Here is a 21,463-nt window from a genome sequence, read left to right as displayed (position 1 = left end):
GTGTATGTGCATGCGTGCGTGCGTGCGTGCGTGCGTGCGTGTTAGCTGAATTATTAATATTTTTAACAGAAAGGTCGGATCTGACAAAGATTACATATAAAGATCCGTCAGTATTCTACGACTATGACGATATGTTGTTAAGTAACATTTGATTTCGATTGACTAACAAAATTTCAGTTCGATATTAATAAATTAAAAGTTAACAATAAACATCGCTGACTGATTAATATTGCAGCATGATTAGGTCGTATCGTCTACTTTTTAGTCTAAAATTTACATTCCTTAAAACGTGTTTATGTTATAAGTATTACAGTAACATAGATACCGGCGGGTGGATCCCAGAGGGTGGCGAGCGCGAGGTGGTGCGGCGCACGCTGCAGACGGCGGGCGGCCCGCGCCCGCGCCGCCGCCGCCGCGCGCGCCGCCCGCACCCACACGCGCACGTCCAGCTCTGCGCACGCGCAACAAGCACACGCTACAGCTACCGGCCGCTTTTATAGTTTACACTAGCATGGTGGACTTTATAACACGATAGCAAATGTTCGAAAATGCATTTAAAATTCCCAAACTATTTAGGGCAACAAACCCCTTTTCCAAAATTATTTAGGGCAATAGACAACTAAGACCTTCATAGCCAAATTACTTTAAAAATCCTATTTCTAGGGTTTTTTTTTTTGTAATATAAAATACTACTAAAAAAAAAACATTATAATCGCAAAGGAAAGATAAAAAGTTTGTGTTAATTAACAGGGATCGAATAATAGACCTCAATGACCCCCAAAATCAGTTTTCGTTTATTTCGACCCCTGGGAAACCGTTTTCGATGCCAAGAGATCGTTATCGATCACTCTGGGAATCCCTAATCTAATACATATCTAAACAATATTTGATATTTGTTATTATTTATTTAAAGTAAAAGTGCTTTATATTTATACTAGTCTATAGTAATATAATATTATAAATATGAAATGTGAAAATGTAATTACCACTTAGCATCTTAATGGCTTTACCAATCAATATGACATCTAATATACACATATCATAAAGTGGAAAAGGGGATATACTACTCTTTATCCCGGTTAATTGACGTATTCTGATTACGTCGACGAAGTCATGTCTATAAACTAGTGATATATATTTCGTATGTCGACTTAAATGCCTGGAAATGGCATAAATGTACAAGACGAAGGGTATTACCTGCAGGTATGCGCGCAGGCGCGATACGCAGCCGCTCGACGGCGGCGCGGGCGCGGGCGCTCAGCTCCCTCACGTACTGCACCGGCGCCTCCGGGCCCGCCCATATCATCTGCCACTCTTCTGGAACCTACACAGTCATACTCAAGGCTTTATACTTACAACTCGCATATGTTGTAGTTAGTATAATTTTTAGACCTTAAACTATACTTATAGATAGAGCATCGAGCCTCAAAAACGAGTCACCTTTTTGTCAGCTAACTGTTAAATTAGCTGACTCGTTAATTTTATCAGTATTCTATGTATTTACGTATAAAATGCACCTTGACATATTATTTAATAAATAAATTAAGTATTTACGCATTAAAAAGATGCAGAACTATAAGACAAAATAAATATAGAAATTATAAAGATACTCATAACTATTTATTGCGCAAATTTGTACGAAAAAATTGACCCGTTTTTGTCGAAGCATTTCTATGGAGACACTCTATCTATATAATCTAAGGTTTAGACATTATAGTCATTTTGTAAAAAGCTGTGCCAGTGCCAGTCCAGTGACAGTAGGAACAGTTTGTTTGAGGAAAAATGGGACGTTTACGTTTTTCCAATTTTTCTCTTAATATCTTCCTAAAAAATACATTTTTTCGATAAAAGGAAATAAAATTTTTATAGTCAATTGCGAAAGTATTACAAAACGTATTACGAAATTGATATTTCAGTACTAGGTGGCTTTTCGTCGTCGTTTTTACTAACATGATAATGTAATAGTAATGGATATAGACTGTAAAATGAACTTAGTAGTAAACAGATTCACAGAAAAGACATTGTTGTAATTAGTTACTAATTAGTAAAATATTCGAATACGGAAATTAGTATATTACTAATTCATTCATCGTATTATAAAATTAGTCGTTACTAATTCGAATAAATAAAGAAAAATGGTCTAAGGATATTATAGAGTGGTGTCCGAGACAATATAAGAGAAAAAAAGGGAGACAGCGTCGTAGATGGGAAGACGATATCAAAAAAATAGCGGGACACACCTGGAAAAGACAAGCGCAGAATCGCATTCAGTGGCGAACTCTAGAGGAGGCCTATGCTGGACAGCAAGACAATCTTCACGTACCGGTGTCAAACAAATAACTAAATTATTATAACTATATTGTAAGATTGTTAATAAAGGCTATTATTATTATTATTATAATTCGAATAACAAAATGATTCGGATTCGAGCATCGCTAACACAGACGCACCTTGTGCAGGGCGCTAGCCGGGCGGCGGCGTGCGCGGGCGAGCGCGGCATGCAGCGCACGCGCAGCGCGGCCCGCGTCCCGCGCCTCCGCCGCCGCCGCGCCGCCCCACCACCGCGCCGCCGCACTCTCCGCCGCGTCCGTGCCGCGCGCCGCACTCGCGCCCGCTGATATTGTTATCTCATACTGTAGCATACGGGACGACAAATAAAGTTATTAGCATCCTCGTCGTTTAAATCTACCTAGCTCTATTTCGCTGTAGTTTTGCTCACGTGAGTTAGATTAAAAATATTCTATTAGTCGATCTAGAGTATAGTCTGCGTATCAAATTTCATTCAACTTCGTTGAGATGTTTAAGCATGACTGACTAAAAAATATCTAAACATTCGTTTATTGTATTAACGGGAGCGGCATAGTACAATAAAAATACATGTCAAGATTGTTTACTAATTATGTCAAGTACGAGTATACAGAAAGACATTTATATTTTTTTTACTAATTCATATTATATAATGATTTGCTATCAAATGAATCGTACATACATTTTCTACGACGTAGTCTCCTTTCAAAAGTGGATTACCAGCCATCAATTTCTTCCAAAGTGACAACAAGGTTTTTAACGACGATCCATCTCCAGTGTCATCTTCGCTAGTTTTGTCTGTTGTACTTAGTTCTATAAATATAATAAAAGTTATCAATCAACTAAAATCTGTTTAAAATTTGACTAAAATCAAGATAATTTAGTTAGCAACCTAGAAATGAGCTAGGAAGTTTTCATGTTTCACAGCTCACCTAGCCAATAGAATTGAACATAAAGTGAATTTATACAGTAAAATATATTGATAGCTTTATCCTACACATTACAAGCTGATCTATCTATTTAATCTGATCTATTTTATTTAAGATTAGATTCTACATAAAGTACATAAATATGTATCATAACGGGCGCTACCTTTAAGTCCAGCTATAATGTCGCTAGCAGCCTTCTTTTCCCAAGCTATGCCGCAGTTAGCTGGCAGCCCGAGCAACTGTGGCGTGTCGATGTCGGGTAAGGCTTCAAACGCTGGCACGTACGCCTGAAATTTATTTTACGTATCATTATAAAATGTAATCTAGTTAATTTAATTCATTTAAATTTTAGAATAACAGCGAGATGTTTTTTTTCCAATTTTATTACAATTAGTTAATTATAAGCCATTCAAAATACTAAAATATATGTAAACATAGTAAAAATAAATATAAATGTAAAAAATGAGGCGCCACTTCTCTAAATTTATCTCTTCATCTATTAATTCAATTAGATAGTTTCATGGAATTATTGTTTTATGCACTATAATAAAGTAAATTTATAATGGCATCTAAGAATCGACTTTAATGTAAAAAAAAGTATCAATTGTGCTGCGTTGTTTGGTAACAAATTTATACAACTTGTATAAACTTGGTGATTTTACAAAAACCGATATTTTGCGTTGTTTGGTAACAAATTTATACAACTTGTATAAACTTGGTGATTTTACAAAAACCGATATTTTGAATGATTAATACATAATTCTGTGGCAAAACTATTTTTCCCTAAATTCGTGATAATTTAAAATATATTTTTTTTTGTTGATAGATAAAATCACAGAAATACTTTCAAAACGAAATTAGTAACAAGTTCAAAATATTAAATCAATTCATCGGTTTTTTTATTGTGACTGGAAACGGATGGCACAGCGCGTGCGTAACGGAACCTGCAAGGTGTCGGCGCTGGGCAGGGCGACGCGGAGGCCGCGCGGGCTGTAGTGGTGGCCGAAGGCGCGGTCGTGCAGGCAGGCGCGCTGCATCGCGGCCAGCACGGCGCGGTCCGCGGCCGCAGGCACCCGCGCCTCGTACAGCGCCAGGCACAGCGCTCGCGCCGCCTGCAGCCGCGCCTCGCCGCCATCACCGCCATCACCGCCGCCGCGTGCCACCTCCGCGCACGCGCTCGCCTCGCCCCATCCCCACGCGTACCACTGGCTCCACCCTGACACGTATGACATCCCAAACGACATTAGTTGCTTGCCGCTTTTTTAATGGATAATAGTGGACTAGTAATCTTGCCTGCGCTTTCGGTATATACCGCCGCGGTAACAGTGAATGAAAGTGGGTCAACTGGCTCATCGAGATGAATTTATCAGAAAGTAATCACGAGAAACTGCTTCGAGGCCAACCTTATATATTGCTAGCAATGGGAGTATAAATATTACTGTTATTTTTATATCAACATCACGTTACTGTCATGTGGTGCCGGTATAAAATAGGCCACCCCTTCTTTTTCCGTGAGTGTCATAACAGGCGACATAGGAAAGGCGAGGGATGGGCAGCAACAACCCTCTTAAAATATCTCCAAAATCTAACTGCGACTGTCAATCCGCCTACCAAGCGTGGCAACTACTGGTAAAACCAACCACGGGGGAGGCTTATGTTCAGCAGTGGTCAGTTAAAGGCTGACATGATGATGATGATGATGATCACGTCATTGAAAACTTTTGTAAAAATCCTTACTTTTTTAAAAATTTAATAAAGTGTAAAAAATAATAAATTATGAAGATAGATAATAATCTCCTTAGCGCAGAAAACGAGGCCGGGTACCTTGCGGTATGTAGGCGCGGCGCTCCTGCGCGAGCGCGTGGAAGAGCGCGAGCAGCGCGTGCAGGCGCACGGCGCGCGGCGGCCCGCGGTACGCCGCCCACGCGCTCACCGTGCACAACGCGTTGTGCTTCACGCCCGCCGCCGCCTGCACGCGCGCAACACGCACGCATCGTGCACGCGTCAACAGTAATTATAAATTATAAAGATAAACACAGATACTTCAAACGTAACGTGAAAAGACAGAGGGTTGACACAGTGAGACCAACCGTTGAGAATAGTACATTCTCTTTTCAGTTGGTCGCTCTCATAAGGCCTGATGTTTTATCGTTCAAGTGAACACGAAGTGAAGGCACTTTGTGTTCATATGAACAATTTGTTTTCTTAAAAAAAAAATTGCTTACTTCTCAAACCAAAACATCTGTGTTATGGGAAACTAGAAAACGTACATATAGGATGTAAGCCAGGACGCGGAGCCTAATAAATGTACAAGCCTCTCATTTATATAAATATTTATAAAAATATCTGGTTGCTATCAGTATTTTTATATTATCGATAAAAGCTGAAGCTAATAAAGTACCCCCAAATTATATATTAATCTCTTTAAACAACATCAACATCTCATAAACTTATTATAGTTATTGAACTGTTTTGTCCCTTTCTTTTATACTAAATTCTCAATTTTAATGAATGTGACAAAATAGTGTAGTAGTTAAAATAAAATAACATCAATTCGAATAAATTATTGTTTAAATTACTAGTATATAATATATACTTAATATGTAAGTTAAAATAGGTCTGTAGGAGTGTTTTTTTATAAATAAAGAAATTTAAATAGCAATAATACACACCTCAAGAATAACATTTATGCAAGCGTTGGATATGAGTGGTGGAATGTCACGCTCTTCTGTAACTATCCATAAACGAAACTCGTCGCTAAAATCTTCAGCCTGAAATATTAAATTTATTATTATAGTTCGGACTAGCAATCCGGCCCAGAATCGCACAGATAGATAAAATTTTCACAAATAATAATAGCCTATGTTACTCGCTGATAATATAGCTTTCTATAGGTGAAAGATAATTTAAAATCAGTTTTGTAGTTTTTTTTTTTTTTAATTTATCCATCACAAATTACATACAAAATTTTCCATTTTATTATATTAGTACAGATATATATCGTGAGACAAATATAATATTAGACGACCGCTGTCATCAATATGAATTTCTATATGTTTGTATGCAGAAAATAACATACTTAGTTCCGTTAGCTTATATGTATTTAACATAAAATTATTACTTAATATAAACAAAATAAGCTCAACTAACACATTAATATATTAATTGATAACACTTTAGTGTTTAGTGATTTAGAAACCTTCCATTAAGGTATTAAGTACGATGGACGTATGCTTCTAAGAAAAACTGATGCTAATGCTCTATGATGTTCTAATATAAGGATGTAAATATACCGGGCGTTGTATGAAGTCGTCGATGAAATGCTGCAGTTCCTGCGTGAAGGGCGAGGCTCCGACGAGCAGCAACAGCCAGCCACCTCGCCGCGTCCGCTCCACCGCCGCTTCCCACGCCGCCCGTCCCTCCTCTATGCCCACCTTTGAATATTCGTTTTGTTTACGTAGATATATGTGCGAAAAACTGACAAAAATATTCTCATATGAGATTAAGAAAAGCTAACTTGCCAATACTGTACTCTATATATATATATATATATATATATATATATATATAAATAAACTTAATACGCCCTTTTTGAAGAACCACATGCTGTCGTGTCTAGGCAAAGCCTTGGAAGGAATATCATTCCACAACCGAAGTGTTCGCGAGAGGAAGGTCCTCTGAAAGCGTGGTGTGTATGATTATTCTTTTAGGATGTGAGGATGGATTCCCTGCTGATAGCGAGCACTGCGTTAATGAAAGATGTCTGTAGGCATCATGTCGAAGAGTTCTTCAAAACACCAGAGGGAGACTTTGTACAAAAGTTGATTGCTTGGGTACCTCTGCCCCATTCGTGTTTCAACCGTGAAGCAGTTGTGTTTGCATGGCTGTGTTTCGGTTTGAAGGGTGGGATATGGCGTGTCTTTAATTTACAGGGTACAGAGGAATAACATGAGTCCTCAGGAATGGCAACGCATGGGGGGTATCATAGCGAAACAGTATACTCTGTTATGTCCATGGTACTGCTCATATCTATAGGCGACGGTTACCACTTTCCATCAGGTGGACCGTCAGCTTGTTTGCCATTCTAAGTTGTATAAAATAAAAACACAATCCGTTATATAGGCGGTATGCGTTTACTAAAGCATTAATTGCACGTACCTGGTGCAGCGTGTGCGCGCGCGCAGCCAGCACGTCGGCGACATGCGCGCCCAGCGCCAGCAGCGGCCGAGCGCGTGCGCCCCGCCCCGCGCGCACCGCCGCCAGCACCGGGTCCACGCTCGTCGCGCCCGCGCCTATATACTTTCTTTTTAATAGATGATAATGAAATGATAGCCCTGCCTGCGCTAACTATATACACTAGCAGAGCACTAATGAGGGATGATAAGTGAGAATGAAACAGCAGGTCAGTTAGCCCATTGTGATGAATATACCTGGAATTCAGCATGATGATTTCCAGGAGGGTCCACGTGGAGGTCGACCTGACAGGGTATATTGCTAGCAATGGGACTGGTAGTACATATTACTAACAAACATTATTAATCGAGGAAAAAGTCCCAGATTTTAAATATGTCGCTCTATGCTATAAAATTATTTTTATTTTATTAATTATTATTATTTATTTGTATTTACAATAGGTTTACTATTATAATCTTATGGAGAAAAAAAATAAAGAGTATCTATCTCTATGTCTATCTAATCATACGAGTCGAGATTTACTAGCATGAGGTCCCAAAAAAGTAGATGTATAAAACCAACGCTGCTATATACAAGTACATACATCGCATAATCATAAACATTAAAATAAAACATAAAAATTTACCGTAAACTATCAAATTCTGGATCCTTTCTTTTCGCTTCTTTGATATTAGTTTTAATGTTGTGTAGGTAAGCTTCACAATTTAACAAGGCTTAGCTCGCAATTTAATCGATATCGAATCGATACTTACCTAAGAAATGATCGACGACCGTCACTATAGCCCGATAGAGCGACTCGGGTCTCAGCGCCGACACCGCGACCGCGTTCTCGAACGGCGTCAGCTGCAAACGGGCTATCACCGCTGGGTCTCCAGAACTCAAATATTCTCGCCAAATTTCCTCATTATTCAGGGATAATTTGTTAAACAATTCTTCACACGTTACCTGAAACAGGATATATAAGTAAGTAAAGATGATACTCGTAAAAACATTAAAAGTTTAGTAAACTTGTTTTTCTTTAGTGCTCATTTCTTGCTTTAGTGCTCAGTTTTATGAATATGAAGGAAAAATCTTATACGAACTAAATGTATAATACCTTTATTTGAGCGACTTTATCTACGAGTTCGTTAGGTATCCACGAGTAGCTCTTTTTGATTTCATCTACAACAGTTTGATCTTCAATAACCAAATTTCCAATAAATATTTGCCATAACTGAAAAAGATACAAAACTATTAACTAAACAATGTTTGTTTATAATTTAATGTCTTGCAAAATCAGAATTAAATATACACAATAAAAAAAATACAGTTAATAAAATAGTAAAGTGGCAAGAGTGAAGTAAATATTTTTTTATTGTTAATAACTAATTACCTTATGAGGTATTTGTTCATCATAAACTTCTTTCAACAAGTGCAGTATCACGATGTATTTGTCCTTCTTATGGAGAGCCAATGATACTCTCTCTATGATCCTTTTTGTTACAATTTTGATAACTTCTTCATCGTTAATGTTTTTCGGGTCCTTTGAACAGCATTAAATGAATATAATTACAAAGATGCCACTGGGAAACAGGAGCCCTGTTTCTATGTTTCAATTAAGATTTGATGGTTATCCATCATTAGTAGCTATTTGTACATATACATTATATATACTCCACACTATTACGTTTACTGCACGAAATTCTATGTGGAATCGGAATAAGTATACAACGTGGCACCACTCTTTTTCGTGTCTAGAATATTGTAAGAGGCAATATAAAAAGTATAGACCTTGTTCCAAGTCACTAGGTCAGCGTGGTAATAATAGGTAAGAATTCTCTTCAAGAACAGGAAATTTGTGCTCAACAGTGGGATATTAATGACTTTTTAAGGAACTATATTATTTATACTATACTATAATAGTGACTAATGATGGCGTACTAGTGGAAGATAAAACGATGAGGATAAAATCAGGGCGTGGCGAAATGACTAAGAGTTAATCCTGATGGTATCCAGAGTTAACATAATGTAAAGGTACAGGTCAATAACTGTTGGTAACGTCTACAACTGTAGACGTGCCCGCCTCAAGTCGGGTCAAGAGGGGCGGTGAATGCTAACCGGTCGCGTGCGCACGGCGTCCGCGTAGACGTGCAGCGCGACATCGAGCGGCAGCGCGAGCAGTGCGCGGCGCGCGGCCAGGCGGCGCACGGCCAGCGCGAGGCGCGCGGCCCGGCGCGCGCTGCGGCCGAGCGCGCGGCTGGCGGCGTGCGCGCGCGCCTCGTGCTCGCGCGCCGCCGCCAGCGCCGCCGCCGTCGTCGCGCTCGTCGCGCGCGTCTCGTCCAGCGACGCTAGCACGCCCGCGTCGTGCAGGATGTCGCTCTTCGTCGACAGCTCGCGGAGGAGGTTCTCCTGTGACCATGTCGTGAACACGCTATGAAACATATGCTGTAACGTCGTCACTCGTAATACGGGCTTAGTCAGTGTGAACTCCGTAAAATATAAAAGTTCACTAGAAACTGCAATTTATGAATTAATTAAAAGCGAATGAATAGTAAAAAAGAAAATAATGAAATACTTTTCGTTATTTCTCATACCAAGACATAGTCAAATAGATTTGAATGTAAACAGTATTTCTCGTACCTGCAATTCATGCTGCTGCTTCTGCAAAACAGCTTTAGTCATCTTGATTTCTTTAGATTTTTCAGTTACATCGGGATTTTGTTGTTGTAACGCGTAGTAAATTAATCGGTCTGGAATATAGAAGTGCAAATTTATTTTATAAATAAATATTTGTCTGCTCATATCTATAGGTGACGGTTACCACTTTCCATCAGGTAGACCATCAGCTTGTTTACCATTCTAAGTTGTATAAAAAAAAAATTGTCTGCTCATGGACTGACTGCAAAGACACTAGAGGAAAAAAGACATAAGCTTGGAAACTCTACTCATTACTATCCGAATTATATTACATTAATATCCGAAGTTATATTGTATTGAACTCGAGCAGCTAACTACAGCGTCGATATCTTATTACATTTGTAATCAGCAAGAAGAGCATTAAAATAAATACGGGAATGTTAAAAGAAAGTTTAAAAAGAATAATAATATAAATTCAAGAGGAATATTAAATCGACGAACTTTATCGACAAATAAAACAACATTGCTTTTCAGTGGTAATCATATTATCTTCATTTTCTTATTATTAGACATTTTACGAAAAATAAAAATAATTACGTCCTATTTATAGATTTATGTTTGGCTGTAATTAACGATAATAATCCAAAGTACAAACCTGTGAGCGGATCGAGCCGCGCCGCAAAGTGTACGGTTGAAAGTCGCGCGGCGACGTGCGGCGGCAGGCGGTGCGTGGCCGCGCGCGACACCAGTACTAGCCGAGCCCGCGCGGCGCCGCGCGACCCGCCCGCCATCTGCCGCCATCCGCACACTACCGACGCCCACGCTTCGTGCAACTGCTCCACATCCATTACTACCAACACGCGGCCCAGCCTGCACACGAATACACAATATTTAAAAAAAAAAAAAAAAAAACTTGAAATGTCATACAAGCCAACGATTCACCTGAGGGTTTATAAATAAGTGTTTAAAACATGACAATTAAACTGAGAAACACAAATAAATTCTCGTAGATTACAAAATCAGTCCAGAGATAAATATGATAATGACTAAAATTATTCTGCACAACCGTTTTCTTCACAAACACCAGCACAAAATGGTTTATAATGTGGATTAAAACACTCAGTTTTCTGCCTTGTCGTTAACTTGCATTGAAACTGTGGGACTTAAAAAATTATAATAGGTATCTTGATGAAAAGTAGCCTGTAGACCTGAACAGCACTATAAAGATCATAGAATATATTGTGATGTTATTTTCACCTCTCCAACGTTGTCATTATTGAAAATTATATAGTTGTCCTCTGTGATTTATCTACTATATCCTTTAAAACTTCAAGCACAGCTGATGTTAACGTTTAACGTTAGAAACAAAAGTAAGATAAAGCAGACAACTTTTGTAATGAGTCTCACATTGGTGCGATGACATATACTTAAATACTAGTCTGTTAAAAGGTAACAACAATAAAGATTTTAAAATATTGAACGTTCAGTCAATATGTAGCATACTAGTACACATAGATAGCATGTAGCATAGTAATTGAGACAGACTGATAGTAAGTAAAGTCGGTAATAATACAATACCTGACTGCATACTGAACGGCGGTTTGCAGCTTATCGCTGTGTTGTGATACAAACTCGCAGGGAGCACCGGCCAAGGTATTCTTCAACCACGAGATCGCATCGCCGTCAGGATCTACGATCAGTGTCGTGAACCCACAGTTTTGTCCTTCTAAGATCTAAATTATGAAATAAAAAAAAAAACTATTTATATAAATGTAGTATAACATGTATGTACATACATATGTACATTATCAAATTAGATTACAAATCACGCGAACGCGATGTAAATTAACCACTATAACTAGGGACTCACTCAAAAAGTATTCATTGCGTCACCATTTATGTAGTATTAGCCAAATTACATGGTGAATAATTTAAACAATTTAGTAATATTTTTCGCTTTAAAACTCACTTGATCAATCAGAATAGCATTTTTCACAGCAGACATATCAGAGGGCAAGCCTTCTGCCTCCCATTTGAGCTGTTTTTCGGTTGTCGATAAAAAGTTCGGAACGGAAAATGTTGGATCATCAAACCCAATAAGAGCGCTCCATTTGTTGATGTAATCTCTGCAATTTAGTAAGAAAAACAATACAATTTTGCATGTCTTATAAAAGGACTGGACGTTAGTATAGACAGAAATAATAATTTTATTTCTGTATGACGTGCATTATTATATTATTATTTTAGCCGTTAACTGTCCACTGCTGGACTTATGGCCTTAAGCCTTCTCCATAAGAAGAGTTTTGTCAGTAGTTAACTCGCTTTGCAGGAGAGTTGGCAACCGCAGTTAGGCTTTTAAAGATGTTTTAAGAGGGAGGCTGCTGCCCATCCATCGCCTTCCTTTAGTCGCCTCTTACGACTCCCACGGGAAAAGAAGGGGTGGGCCATTCTTTGCCGAAGTACACACGGCGATGTGCATAAGTGACTTAAATTATCGTATATATTTATATTATTATTATTAATTATTTATTTTAATCATTTAATTGATATTAAATTCTTAATTTCTAAAATTTGTTAGTAATATTTTTTGCAATATTTGTTATACTTACCTTGCCTGCGGTTCCGTCATATGTGGCAAGTAAACAATGTAGGCAGCGGCCAGTAAAGATCGTGGATTCAACTCTGTTATTTCCTTCGAAATGTGTTCTAGCTAAAACAATTTATGACAACATACACTTTTACAAACCTCTTTACAGAATCATCTTATATTTTATAGATAGAACATAAATTAAAAATATTACAAAAGTTATGTCATTGACGTAATTGTATACATTGATTGTATTGAGTATTATCGACAATTCAATATCAGAAAATGTATATTAATATAATAAGTATTATAAGCAAACTAACAAAGTCAGATGTTTTATGTCTAGTTCAATATTTATTTATTTGTTTATTTATTGGGTACATTAGTTGCAATCTACCTAGTAACCGATAATAATTACATGAAATTAAAAACTCTGATACTAACTGACAAGTGCTAATTATTTAGCACTTACATCTTGTTCCCAGGCGTCGTACTCGTCGGCGAGGCGGTCGATGAGGCCGGTGGCGGCGGCGATGGTGTCGGTGGCGGTGGCCAGCTTGAGTTCCAGCGCGGCCGCGTCGCGCGTGTGCTGCCCGAGCTGCTCCTTTAGTGCCGCCACGCGCGACTCCACGCTTTCTAGCCCACTCGATAACGCCGCCAACTGCGCCTCTGCGTCTTGCAAATTCCTATATAATTATAAAGTAAACTAATGATATTCAAATTTTTTTTTCAATCTGGCGCTAGCAACACCTCGTGTAAAAAAGAAATTTAAAAATGATTCTCATTGTCCGGTTACGTTAGAGACCTTCATGTGTAGTGAAGAGGGCCTAAAAACGTTGACACTGGAGGTGTCATCCTTATACAAATAGCAATAGTATTACTACTTTTTATCTCCAGAATATCGTGGGACTGAACTAAAGGAACAAAGTACAATATGGTGTAAAGTAAATATATGCAAGAAAAACTTTATATAAATCATCATCATTCTTTTTTTTTTTTGTTTTCGCTCTAGTTTGTTCATTTTTTTCATTATGTTTACTCCTATTTTTGTTGCTTTGTGTACAGCGCCTTGTATCTATATTGTTGCTATTTGTAAAAAGGTATTAGTGGCTTATTTTGTGATCCTAAACTGTATTTTTTTGTTCTAGTATAGCCCTGGTTTTCCTATGAATAAATAAATAAATAAATATAAAACGCTATGCTGAGCCACTTGAACAACATTGTTATATAGAGCCATTATGTTCTTCTAATAGAGAGAGATCCGTTGTCATTGATCGTAGTAAACGTAGATGGAGTAGGTGCGCGTACTTGTGCAGATGTCGCTGCTGCGCCTGCAGCGGCTGCACGCGCGCGAGCGCGTCCGCGTAGGCGAGGTTGGCGCGCACCCAGGCGGCGAGCGGCGCGCACGCGGCGCTGGCGCGGCGCGCCGCCGCCTGCTCGAACGACGCGCCGCGCCGCGCCAGCAGCCGCTGCACCGACGACACCGCCTCGGCGCTTATCTGGCTCGCGTCCAGGCACCTGCCGCGCGGACAAGCGGCAAGGAACAGAATGATAACTCAATCTGCGTTATATTGGTTTATACAGGTGAAATCAGTTGGCCTATCGTAAAAATCTACTTTATTAAGCTACCGTTGAGTAAAAGAATTAAATCTAGTGTTTTTAATTGAATGTAGATATTTTATCGATATAGGGGATTATTAACATTTAATAAAGTTTTGAATTTATCTTTCTATTTAAATATCCTATGTTATATAATCCTATAATCCTCTATTAACATCTTTTGAGGAATAAATGTCTAACTGAGATTAAAAATTAATAACTTATAAATATATAATATATATAAATATAATAAATATATAATAAAGTGAGGTAAAATTAACAAAAACGAACGGTACAACAAAATCCTACCTGATGTCTTCTTTAACTCCACGTTTAGATAGGAAATTCTTCATAGAATGCCACGAAGTATCAGCGATGCCCATTAGTCGTAATACACCTTCTAGAATATCTCGCACTACATCAGGGGGCGCTCTTAGTGAACGAACCTATAATAAGTTATTTTTTTTTTTTAATATTTGTCTAATATTTAGAATAATTTATAATGGGATCAAACAAGTTTTAGTAATAAAAAAAAAAAAAAATACATAGTTTCATTAGAGAAACAGTAACATACTTCGCTCAGTGACTCGGGACGTATATCGCCGACTGCTGCTCGGGCAGCCGCTATAACTGGCTCAACAGAGGCTAACTCCGCTTCAATTTCTTTCTTCCTGATAAACGATACAGTTTTAATAAACATAAACGTTACAATGTCATAATTAAATATTGTTGGACTACAAATTTGGGCACTTTTTCAATATATTGCACTGTCAAAGCAAGACACGTTATACATCTGTGTTCCATTTATTAAGGAGTACTTCAAAGCAAAAATGTACTTGTAACAAAAACTGAGCGCGTTTGACCACAGCACTGGCAAGGGTGTTATATAAAAAACAAATATCATCAGAAGAGTAAAGATCGAAGACTTTAAAATTAAAATGAATCAGTGTGAGAAGTACCTTATCTGCAGATTGTCGTTCTCGATCTGTATGCTGCGCTTGAGCGCGTGCATCTCGTCCTTCTTGTCGGTAGTGGCGGTGACGGTGGCGGTGATCTGGTCAAGCGCGGCGGCGGCGGCGGCACGCCGTTCACCCAGCTCTTCCTGCTGCACGGCTGCCGTTCGCTGCAGCTCTTGTACCGAACTGCGGGCGCGACGCAGTGCCTCTACGCCTGCCTGCACACCGCACTAATTGTCACCTTCCTACCGTATTAGTATAAAGACGTGGCTCTCTAATGTCAAGTCTCTAAGCTACATTCGTTGTACACAAAGGCTTCTGACGTCAAAACCATATACTACCATACCATATATAAAACCATATACCATATTTAAAAAAGCAGAATACAATATGTACGTGATAAAGGGAGATATACAATATTCTTAAATACTAATATTATTAATGGGAAAAGTTAGTTTATTTGATACTTTCTTTTCTTCTTATTTAGTCTATATAATATGTATATATGCATATATATACGGAGATAAATTATAACAGTTGATAAATAATAAATTCATTACAGTTGATACATTAAGACTACTTTTTTATTTCAAAACACTGCAAAGGATTATTTGTTTTATATATATATATATATATATATATATATATATATATATATATATATATATATATATATATATATATATATATATATATATATATTATATATATATGTAGTACATTAGAATTATACATACAGATCCGTATACATACCGATAGTATCCCCTGTCTCTGAAGTAGAGCATCCCTCTTTCTGCTCACGATGCGGTAGTAAGTCTTGACAAAGTTGACATATCTGCAGGGTGCGCGCATCAATTCAGAATCAATACTGCCATAGATATTGACGAATCCATCCACTGGAACTGGCTCTGCCTCATCCTTGTTCGATTGCGATAGATTTTCCTTCATAAGCCTACAATAAACACAATTTGCAATATACGTTTCATACCTGGAATGCCGTAAAAAAAGAATTTAGAGTATAAAACATAACAACGTAATGAGGAGAACTGTATAACCGAGTATTGATATATAACCGATTGAATGAAAGATATTTTTATTTACAAAGAAAAAAGAACAAATAATAATACAACAGATAAGTTTGTATAAGTACAATAAGGGGACTGATCATTGTACTTGGATTTTGAATTCGAATTATTAAAACTAAAAATATTTAACAAAGTCACATAACAATTTTACTGTGTCAATTAAACAACACTTAAATATTAACCTTTAACTACCGATAACTCTAACATTTATAAAATGCTTGTGTTATTTCAATATGCTGCGAATTTATTTTAACATCAACTACTTTTTAGTTGTATTTTATTCGAAATAAATTCAGAAACAAAATTTTACAGGAGACACAGAAAGAATATTAATTTTCTGTGTCTCTTGTACTATTTTATCCATGTTAGTTATAGATGAACGGTCAATTTAGTATGGAAAGTTAATAATTCATGATACCACAAAAAATATACTCATTGAATTTTAAATTTTCACCTTGTTTACACATATTTTAAATATACTACCAGGACTTAAACGTTTCAACGCAGATTGCACCACGTCGTAACCACAACGTCGAAACGTCGGTAATAAAGAAACAGGTATGAAGGTACTATTTACCTGCAAATTTTTCATCGCGTTAAGTCCCAATAGTGTATTTAAAATATACTGAACACAAAAAAGATAATTAAAATTATTGAAGATATTATATCACATATACAAAAAGTGCAGACGAATTGAGAACTTTTATACTTTATACATATTTCGACTATGGTCTTCGGATAAAGCTGATCAAATTCATTATGATAATTATAGCTAGGTTTCGATTCCATTACAACCTGTATAATTAAAAAAAAACAAACTACCTACCTGCATCTGAATCTAGTGCAATGGTGCGTTCAATCACAAGTGCATATGTGTAGGCATCAGTATTAGGCCGAATACCTATTGATAATGAGCCGGGGCACTTCGCGCAAGGTCTCTGTCGACCAGTTCTCCAGCCACACTAGGTGGCTCTCGTCGTACAGTAGAGGATATTTTTCGAAGAGTTCCGAAATATTGTCTTGGTTTTTGTCGATGCATATTAAAATGCCTAAGTTTTGTTTTATATCTGCAATTTTTTAAAATATGAATGTAACAATGAATATAATTTTGCTGCTCTACTAATTACTACTACACAGGATGATTTTATAATTTGCTGTGATACGTCTGATTTGATCGAATGAATAACATATGATATTGTAAAATTTCTAATCAGATTCCAGGCAACGTCATATCGTGTACACCTCTATATAGGACGATGCCGCACATCCATCTTTAAATAGATCCTACTCTTATATAAATGTAAATTAAATGCACATATTGAAAATGTATCGAAATCATATCATCGGTATTTGAGTCAGAAAAAAAAAACGAAAAATTGGCTTAAATTGTTTTGACATTTATCGACCTATGTTTTTTTCTTACTTTCATGTTTCTTTAGGGAAAATGTTCAGTTTCACTATACAGATCACACCCTTAAAAAGCGCCAATTCCACTTGTAAGGATGCTAATTATTTTGATTACAACTCTGTAGTTACGTTAATTCTAAGACAAACCATGCAACTGATGGTGTGGCAGTTGATTAGGCCGTAATTTTGGTGGTAGCGTTCGCAGCGAGCGTGCCCGCAACACTGTCTCTATCGCCGCCAGCTCTGGGCCCGCTCCCGCTTCTGCCTGTGAGTCTGACCCCACCCGCACCATTAACACAGTGCGACCCTCGCTCGCTGAGCACAGCGCCTGCATCACACCATATGGTACTATTAAAATAATGATTACAGAAGAGAATTTGTAAATTTTGAAACGTAATTAAGTAAAAATTTTGAAAGATGAATAAATTCATTATTCATTTAACAAATATTGATTTAATTACCTAAAAATTATTATTAAGGCTTTGCAAGCTTGCATTATATTTACAATTTGACACAAATTTGTAATTATTCGGTTGTTCGGGGCATACATTATACAGGATATACAGGTTGTAAGGGACAGGTTGGCAAAAACTGAACGGTGAATTCAGACCATTATTCTGAACTGAAAACCAATGGCAATTTTTTCCAGAATTTTTTTAATATTTCTCCTGTTTTTTTTTCATTTAAAATTATGTAATCTATGTTGTCATAAATATAAAGAAACAATAATATTTTATAGTAAAATACTAAAAATAACAAAAAACACAGCAATATATTATCCGCGTCGTGGTAAAATTTTAACGACGCTTCTACCGCGAAGAAGCGGCTTTGTAGGTATCACGCATTGCAGCGATTGCTCGCGCACACCCATGTCTCGAAAAATAAAAGGAGCACCTACGAAGAGTGCGGGCATTTTCCGAGGTATGCGGGTCTGCCTGAGCATTTCCCCTCGACAAAAACAAAAAAATGTATCACGCATCGCATGGATCGTAAAATTCTAAATACAATTCGTGGCGTTAAAACTAAAAATAGTTAATTATATGGCTGTGATGCATTTCCGGTGGGAAAATAATCTGCCATCTGATTCAGACCATTCATCTGAATCATTTTGGCCTTTCCTTACACCCTGTATTACATTACATGATTACACAATTAATAAACCTGTAATTTGATAAAATATTGCTAAGAGAATAGATATATGAACACAAGTTGCATCAACATCACAATATAAATGATTACGTTTTTGAATGTTGCGTTAAAATGTTGCGTGTGCTCCGCGTAATAAGCGGTAGCGGGTAAAGCGGCAGCGGCAAGCGTAGCAGCCGCGCTTACGCCCGTCCCCGCTCCACTCACGCAAACCACCACTCCGCCACTAGTCTGTAAAAACAATCATTATTCTACCCACTTGTCTAGCAATTTCTGCCACTTCGTTTACGTAAGCTAAGCAGAATTAAAATAGCCAACATTCTTCCAAGCACCATGTTAATGGAATTCCATGATGCTAATCATCATGAAATTTTATAAAGCTGATCAGGTTCCAATAAATAACACACAGTGAAAGTGGTTATTTCACAATTAGAATATTAGTATGGAAATAGAGATGATACATTTGAGAAATTGTTATAAAAACATTTTTAAAATATGCATATCATATTTTGGTGATTCTTGAACGATTGAAAAAGTTTCAAAGTGGTCGAAAGTCAAGAAAAAGCAGGAAAGATCTTATTTTCCACATTTTCTACACGTTAAAGAAGAAAATATTCATAAACGGCGGGTGACTTACTGCTCGTGCTATAGCTGGACACAATATGGCTAGTTCTGAACAGACTTCTACACCGGTTTCGCCAAATGAATTTTCGTCGTCAGTGACTGTAGAGCAAAAGGTTAACTATAACTCGCATCTATAAATATAATAAAACTGTAGAGATCAAATGTCTGTACATAGAAAAAAAATACTAAAAACCGAGTCAGGGGGATGTTAGAAGTAAAATAGAATACGTCCAGATATTTTTTAAATTTTTCGTTTCTCTGTCTGTTTGTATGGGTGAATCTACGAAACTGTTGGACCGATTTAAATGAAATTTTGCATAGTGGTACCTACATCTCCGGTCAACATTTTAATCACGGAAAATAGAAAAGTTCTCGTGCGATAGTTAAAAAACTATAGTAACTTATACAGCTTAGTACACAACCTACGTAAGTGAAGTCATTTTGACCTAAATCAAAAAGTGAGAACGACACGTCATTTGTTAATTTTGTCTAGTATTCCCAGACATAATAATAGTTAGGTACATACATCGATACAAACTAAACAAAAATAACAAATACCACGCGGACAACGATGCAGGCACAAGCTAGTGTCTAATACAAATATGCCCATATTATTTTAGTTATATGTGTCATTAGCAAATGGTGTAGTGAAAATTTTCAAAATATACTTACGGCACTGATTGATAAGTTTTTGTGTCCACTGATACCATTCTTTTTTATCTACCATTTCCATATAAACCCCGTCGCTGCGAAGTTTAGCAGTAAAATATGGCTTATCGTTGGTCTGGGTCTTCAAATATTTTCTAGATATCGTTGTGAATTGATTTTTCTCCTCGTCTGTTACCAACCTATCCCTGAATATTGCATCGGCTTCAGCGCTTAAACCCTTGAAATGATAGACAACACTATGATAAATGCCGCATACCTAACTGAATTACCATAACAGTTATTTACAAAGGTTAAGGAGATAGCCTAGTATTATGATGAATAAGTTTATATTAAATTCTTGTATTGTATTTGTACCTTACTATCATATAATCAATAAAATTAAAAAAAATAATATAAAGTAGTATTATCGTATTCGTAATTTACTTAATTATATAATTAATTTTTACTGCTAATCATGTTTTGAGCAACTCAAAAACACATAAAGAAAAAAATATATTATTTTATAACATGAGTGTTACATTAAAATAATATACACTCTTGAACCCCGACGATCCAATAACATTGACTAATCCTCCCCCCTCCCCTTTCCGCGGAACATTCATCACGCGTAATCACATAGCCACACTGCCCACACCATCCCCGTCGGTGGGGACGAAGACCCCCGAAACACCATTCATGCATGATCAGGTTTACACTTGAGAGCATGTCACCGACCTCTCCCCCTCTCTCGATACGACAAACCGACTCTCTGTCTCTTGATAGGGGGTCGAAGTGCGGTGGCCCAAGCCGAGGTCCGAGCTGTTCTTAGTTTAGCTGCCGTAGTTTATCGGTAAGAGTCGACACTCTGTCGCTCCCTTCACGCGGGCTTGGAGTGCCATCCGCAGTCGCTCCTGCACATGCGCTCGGTAAAGCTGTCAAGGCCAACAGCATTTACAGGTCGAAAAACAAGTTTAGGTATTAATGATATAATTAGAGAGATATTTACCGTTATGATTTCTACCATATTTGTGGGCGAGTACCACTTGATATTCTCTGTCCACTTCATTAAATGAGATGCGTTCCATTTGTAATGATTTTGCGATTGAAACGTTTTTGTTACCTGATATCACAAAAATATTATTTTTAGAATATGTACAAATAATTTCATCATCATACATATTACATATTTTAATATAATTGATGAAGGATACGCCAAAAAATGGTCGACTTTGAATCCGTACACAATTCGAGGTAAACAACTGGAACAAACCCACAGTCAACGACTTATATTTTATAGTTGCCTTTTACATTATTTTAGAAATGAATTGTTGGATACTCATATATTACATTTTTTGCGGCCAATTG

The 21,463-nt window shown here is 37.3% G+C and overlaps 1 protein-coding gene across 4 annotated transcripts in view; it reads right to left on the bottom strand.

Annotated features, from left to right (window-relative positions):
• The window catches only part of LOC113523498 (cytoplasmic dynein 2 heavy chain 1), a 77,525-nt gene that overhangs the window by 2,888 nt on the left and 53,174 nt on the right, over positions 1–21,463 (bottom strand). For 2 of the 4 annotated variants that reach the window (XM_052895680.1, XM_052895682.1), the window contains 31 exons: positions 21,105–21,218; positions 20,123–20,336; positions 19,464–19,549; positions 18,920–19,057; positions 17,828–18,008; positions 17,175–17,340; positions 15,942–16,140; positions 15,192–15,406; positions 14,807–14,903; positions 14,542–14,678; positions 13,942–14,151; positions 13,106–13,319; positions 12,656–12,756; positions 12,016–12,172; positions 11,625–11,779; positions 10,702–10,916; positions 10,050–10,159; positions 9,528–9,818; positions 8,803–8,952; positions 8,527–8,643; positions 8,183–8,375; positions 7,395–7,528; positions 6,530–6,670; positions 5,909–6,007; positions 5,061–5,205; positions 4,181–4,452; positions 3,400–3,523; positions 2,990–3,120; positions 2,451–2,633; positions 1,198–1,324; positions 326–451 (listed from right to left, as the gene is read on the bottom strand). In XM_052895680.1, coding sequence (XP_052751640.1) covers positions 326–451; positions 1,198–1,324; positions 2,451–2,633; positions 2,990–3,120; positions 3,400–3,523; positions 4,181–4,452; positions 5,061–5,205; positions 5,909–6,007; positions 6,530–6,670; positions 7,395–7,528; positions 8,183–8,375; positions 8,527–8,643; positions 8,803–8,952; positions 9,528–9,818; positions 10,050–10,159; positions 10,702–10,916; positions 11,625–11,779; positions 12,016–12,172; positions 12,656–12,756; positions 13,106–13,319; positions 13,942–14,151; positions 14,542–14,678; positions 14,807–14,903; positions 15,192–15,406; positions 15,942–16,140; positions 17,175–17,340; positions 17,828–18,008; positions 18,920–19,057; positions 19,464–19,549; positions 20,123–20,336; positions 21,105–21,218 — 4,942 coding nt within the window. Of the gene's footprint in view, positions 1–325; positions 452–1,197; positions 1,325–2,240; positions 2,314–2,450; positions 2,634–2,989; positions 3,121–3,399; positions 3,524–4,180; positions 4,453–5,060; positions 5,206–5,908; positions 6,008–6,529; positions 6,671–7,394; positions 7,529–8,182; positions 8,376–8,526; positions 8,644–8,802; positions 8,953–9,527; positions 9,819–10,049; positions 10,160–10,701; positions 10,917–11,624; positions 11,780–12,015; positions 12,173–12,655; positions 12,757–13,105; positions 13,320–13,941; positions 14,152–14,541; positions 14,679–14,806; positions 14,904–15,191; positions 15,407–15,941; positions 16,141–17,174; positions 17,341–17,827; positions 18,009–18,919; positions 19,058–19,463; positions 19,550–20,122; positions 20,337–21,104; positions 21,219–21,463 lie in introns of those variants that run through there. The other 2 variants (XM_052895683.1, XM_052895681.1) reach the window with 2 other exon arrangements.

The sequence above is a fragment of the Galleria mellonella genome, unplaced genomic scaffold (genome assembly GCF_026898425.1).
Source record: "Galleria mellonella isolate WM207_F2 unplaced genomic scaffold, CSIRO_AGI_GalMel_v1 utg300, whole genome shotgun sequence".
NCBI classification, from domain to species: Eukaryota; Metazoa; Arthropoda; class Insecta; order Lepidoptera; family Pyralidae; genus Galleria; species Galleria mellonella.
The sequence above is the reverse complement of the archived record's forward strand: the minus strand, read 5'-3'. Positions and strand labels throughout refer to the sequence as shown.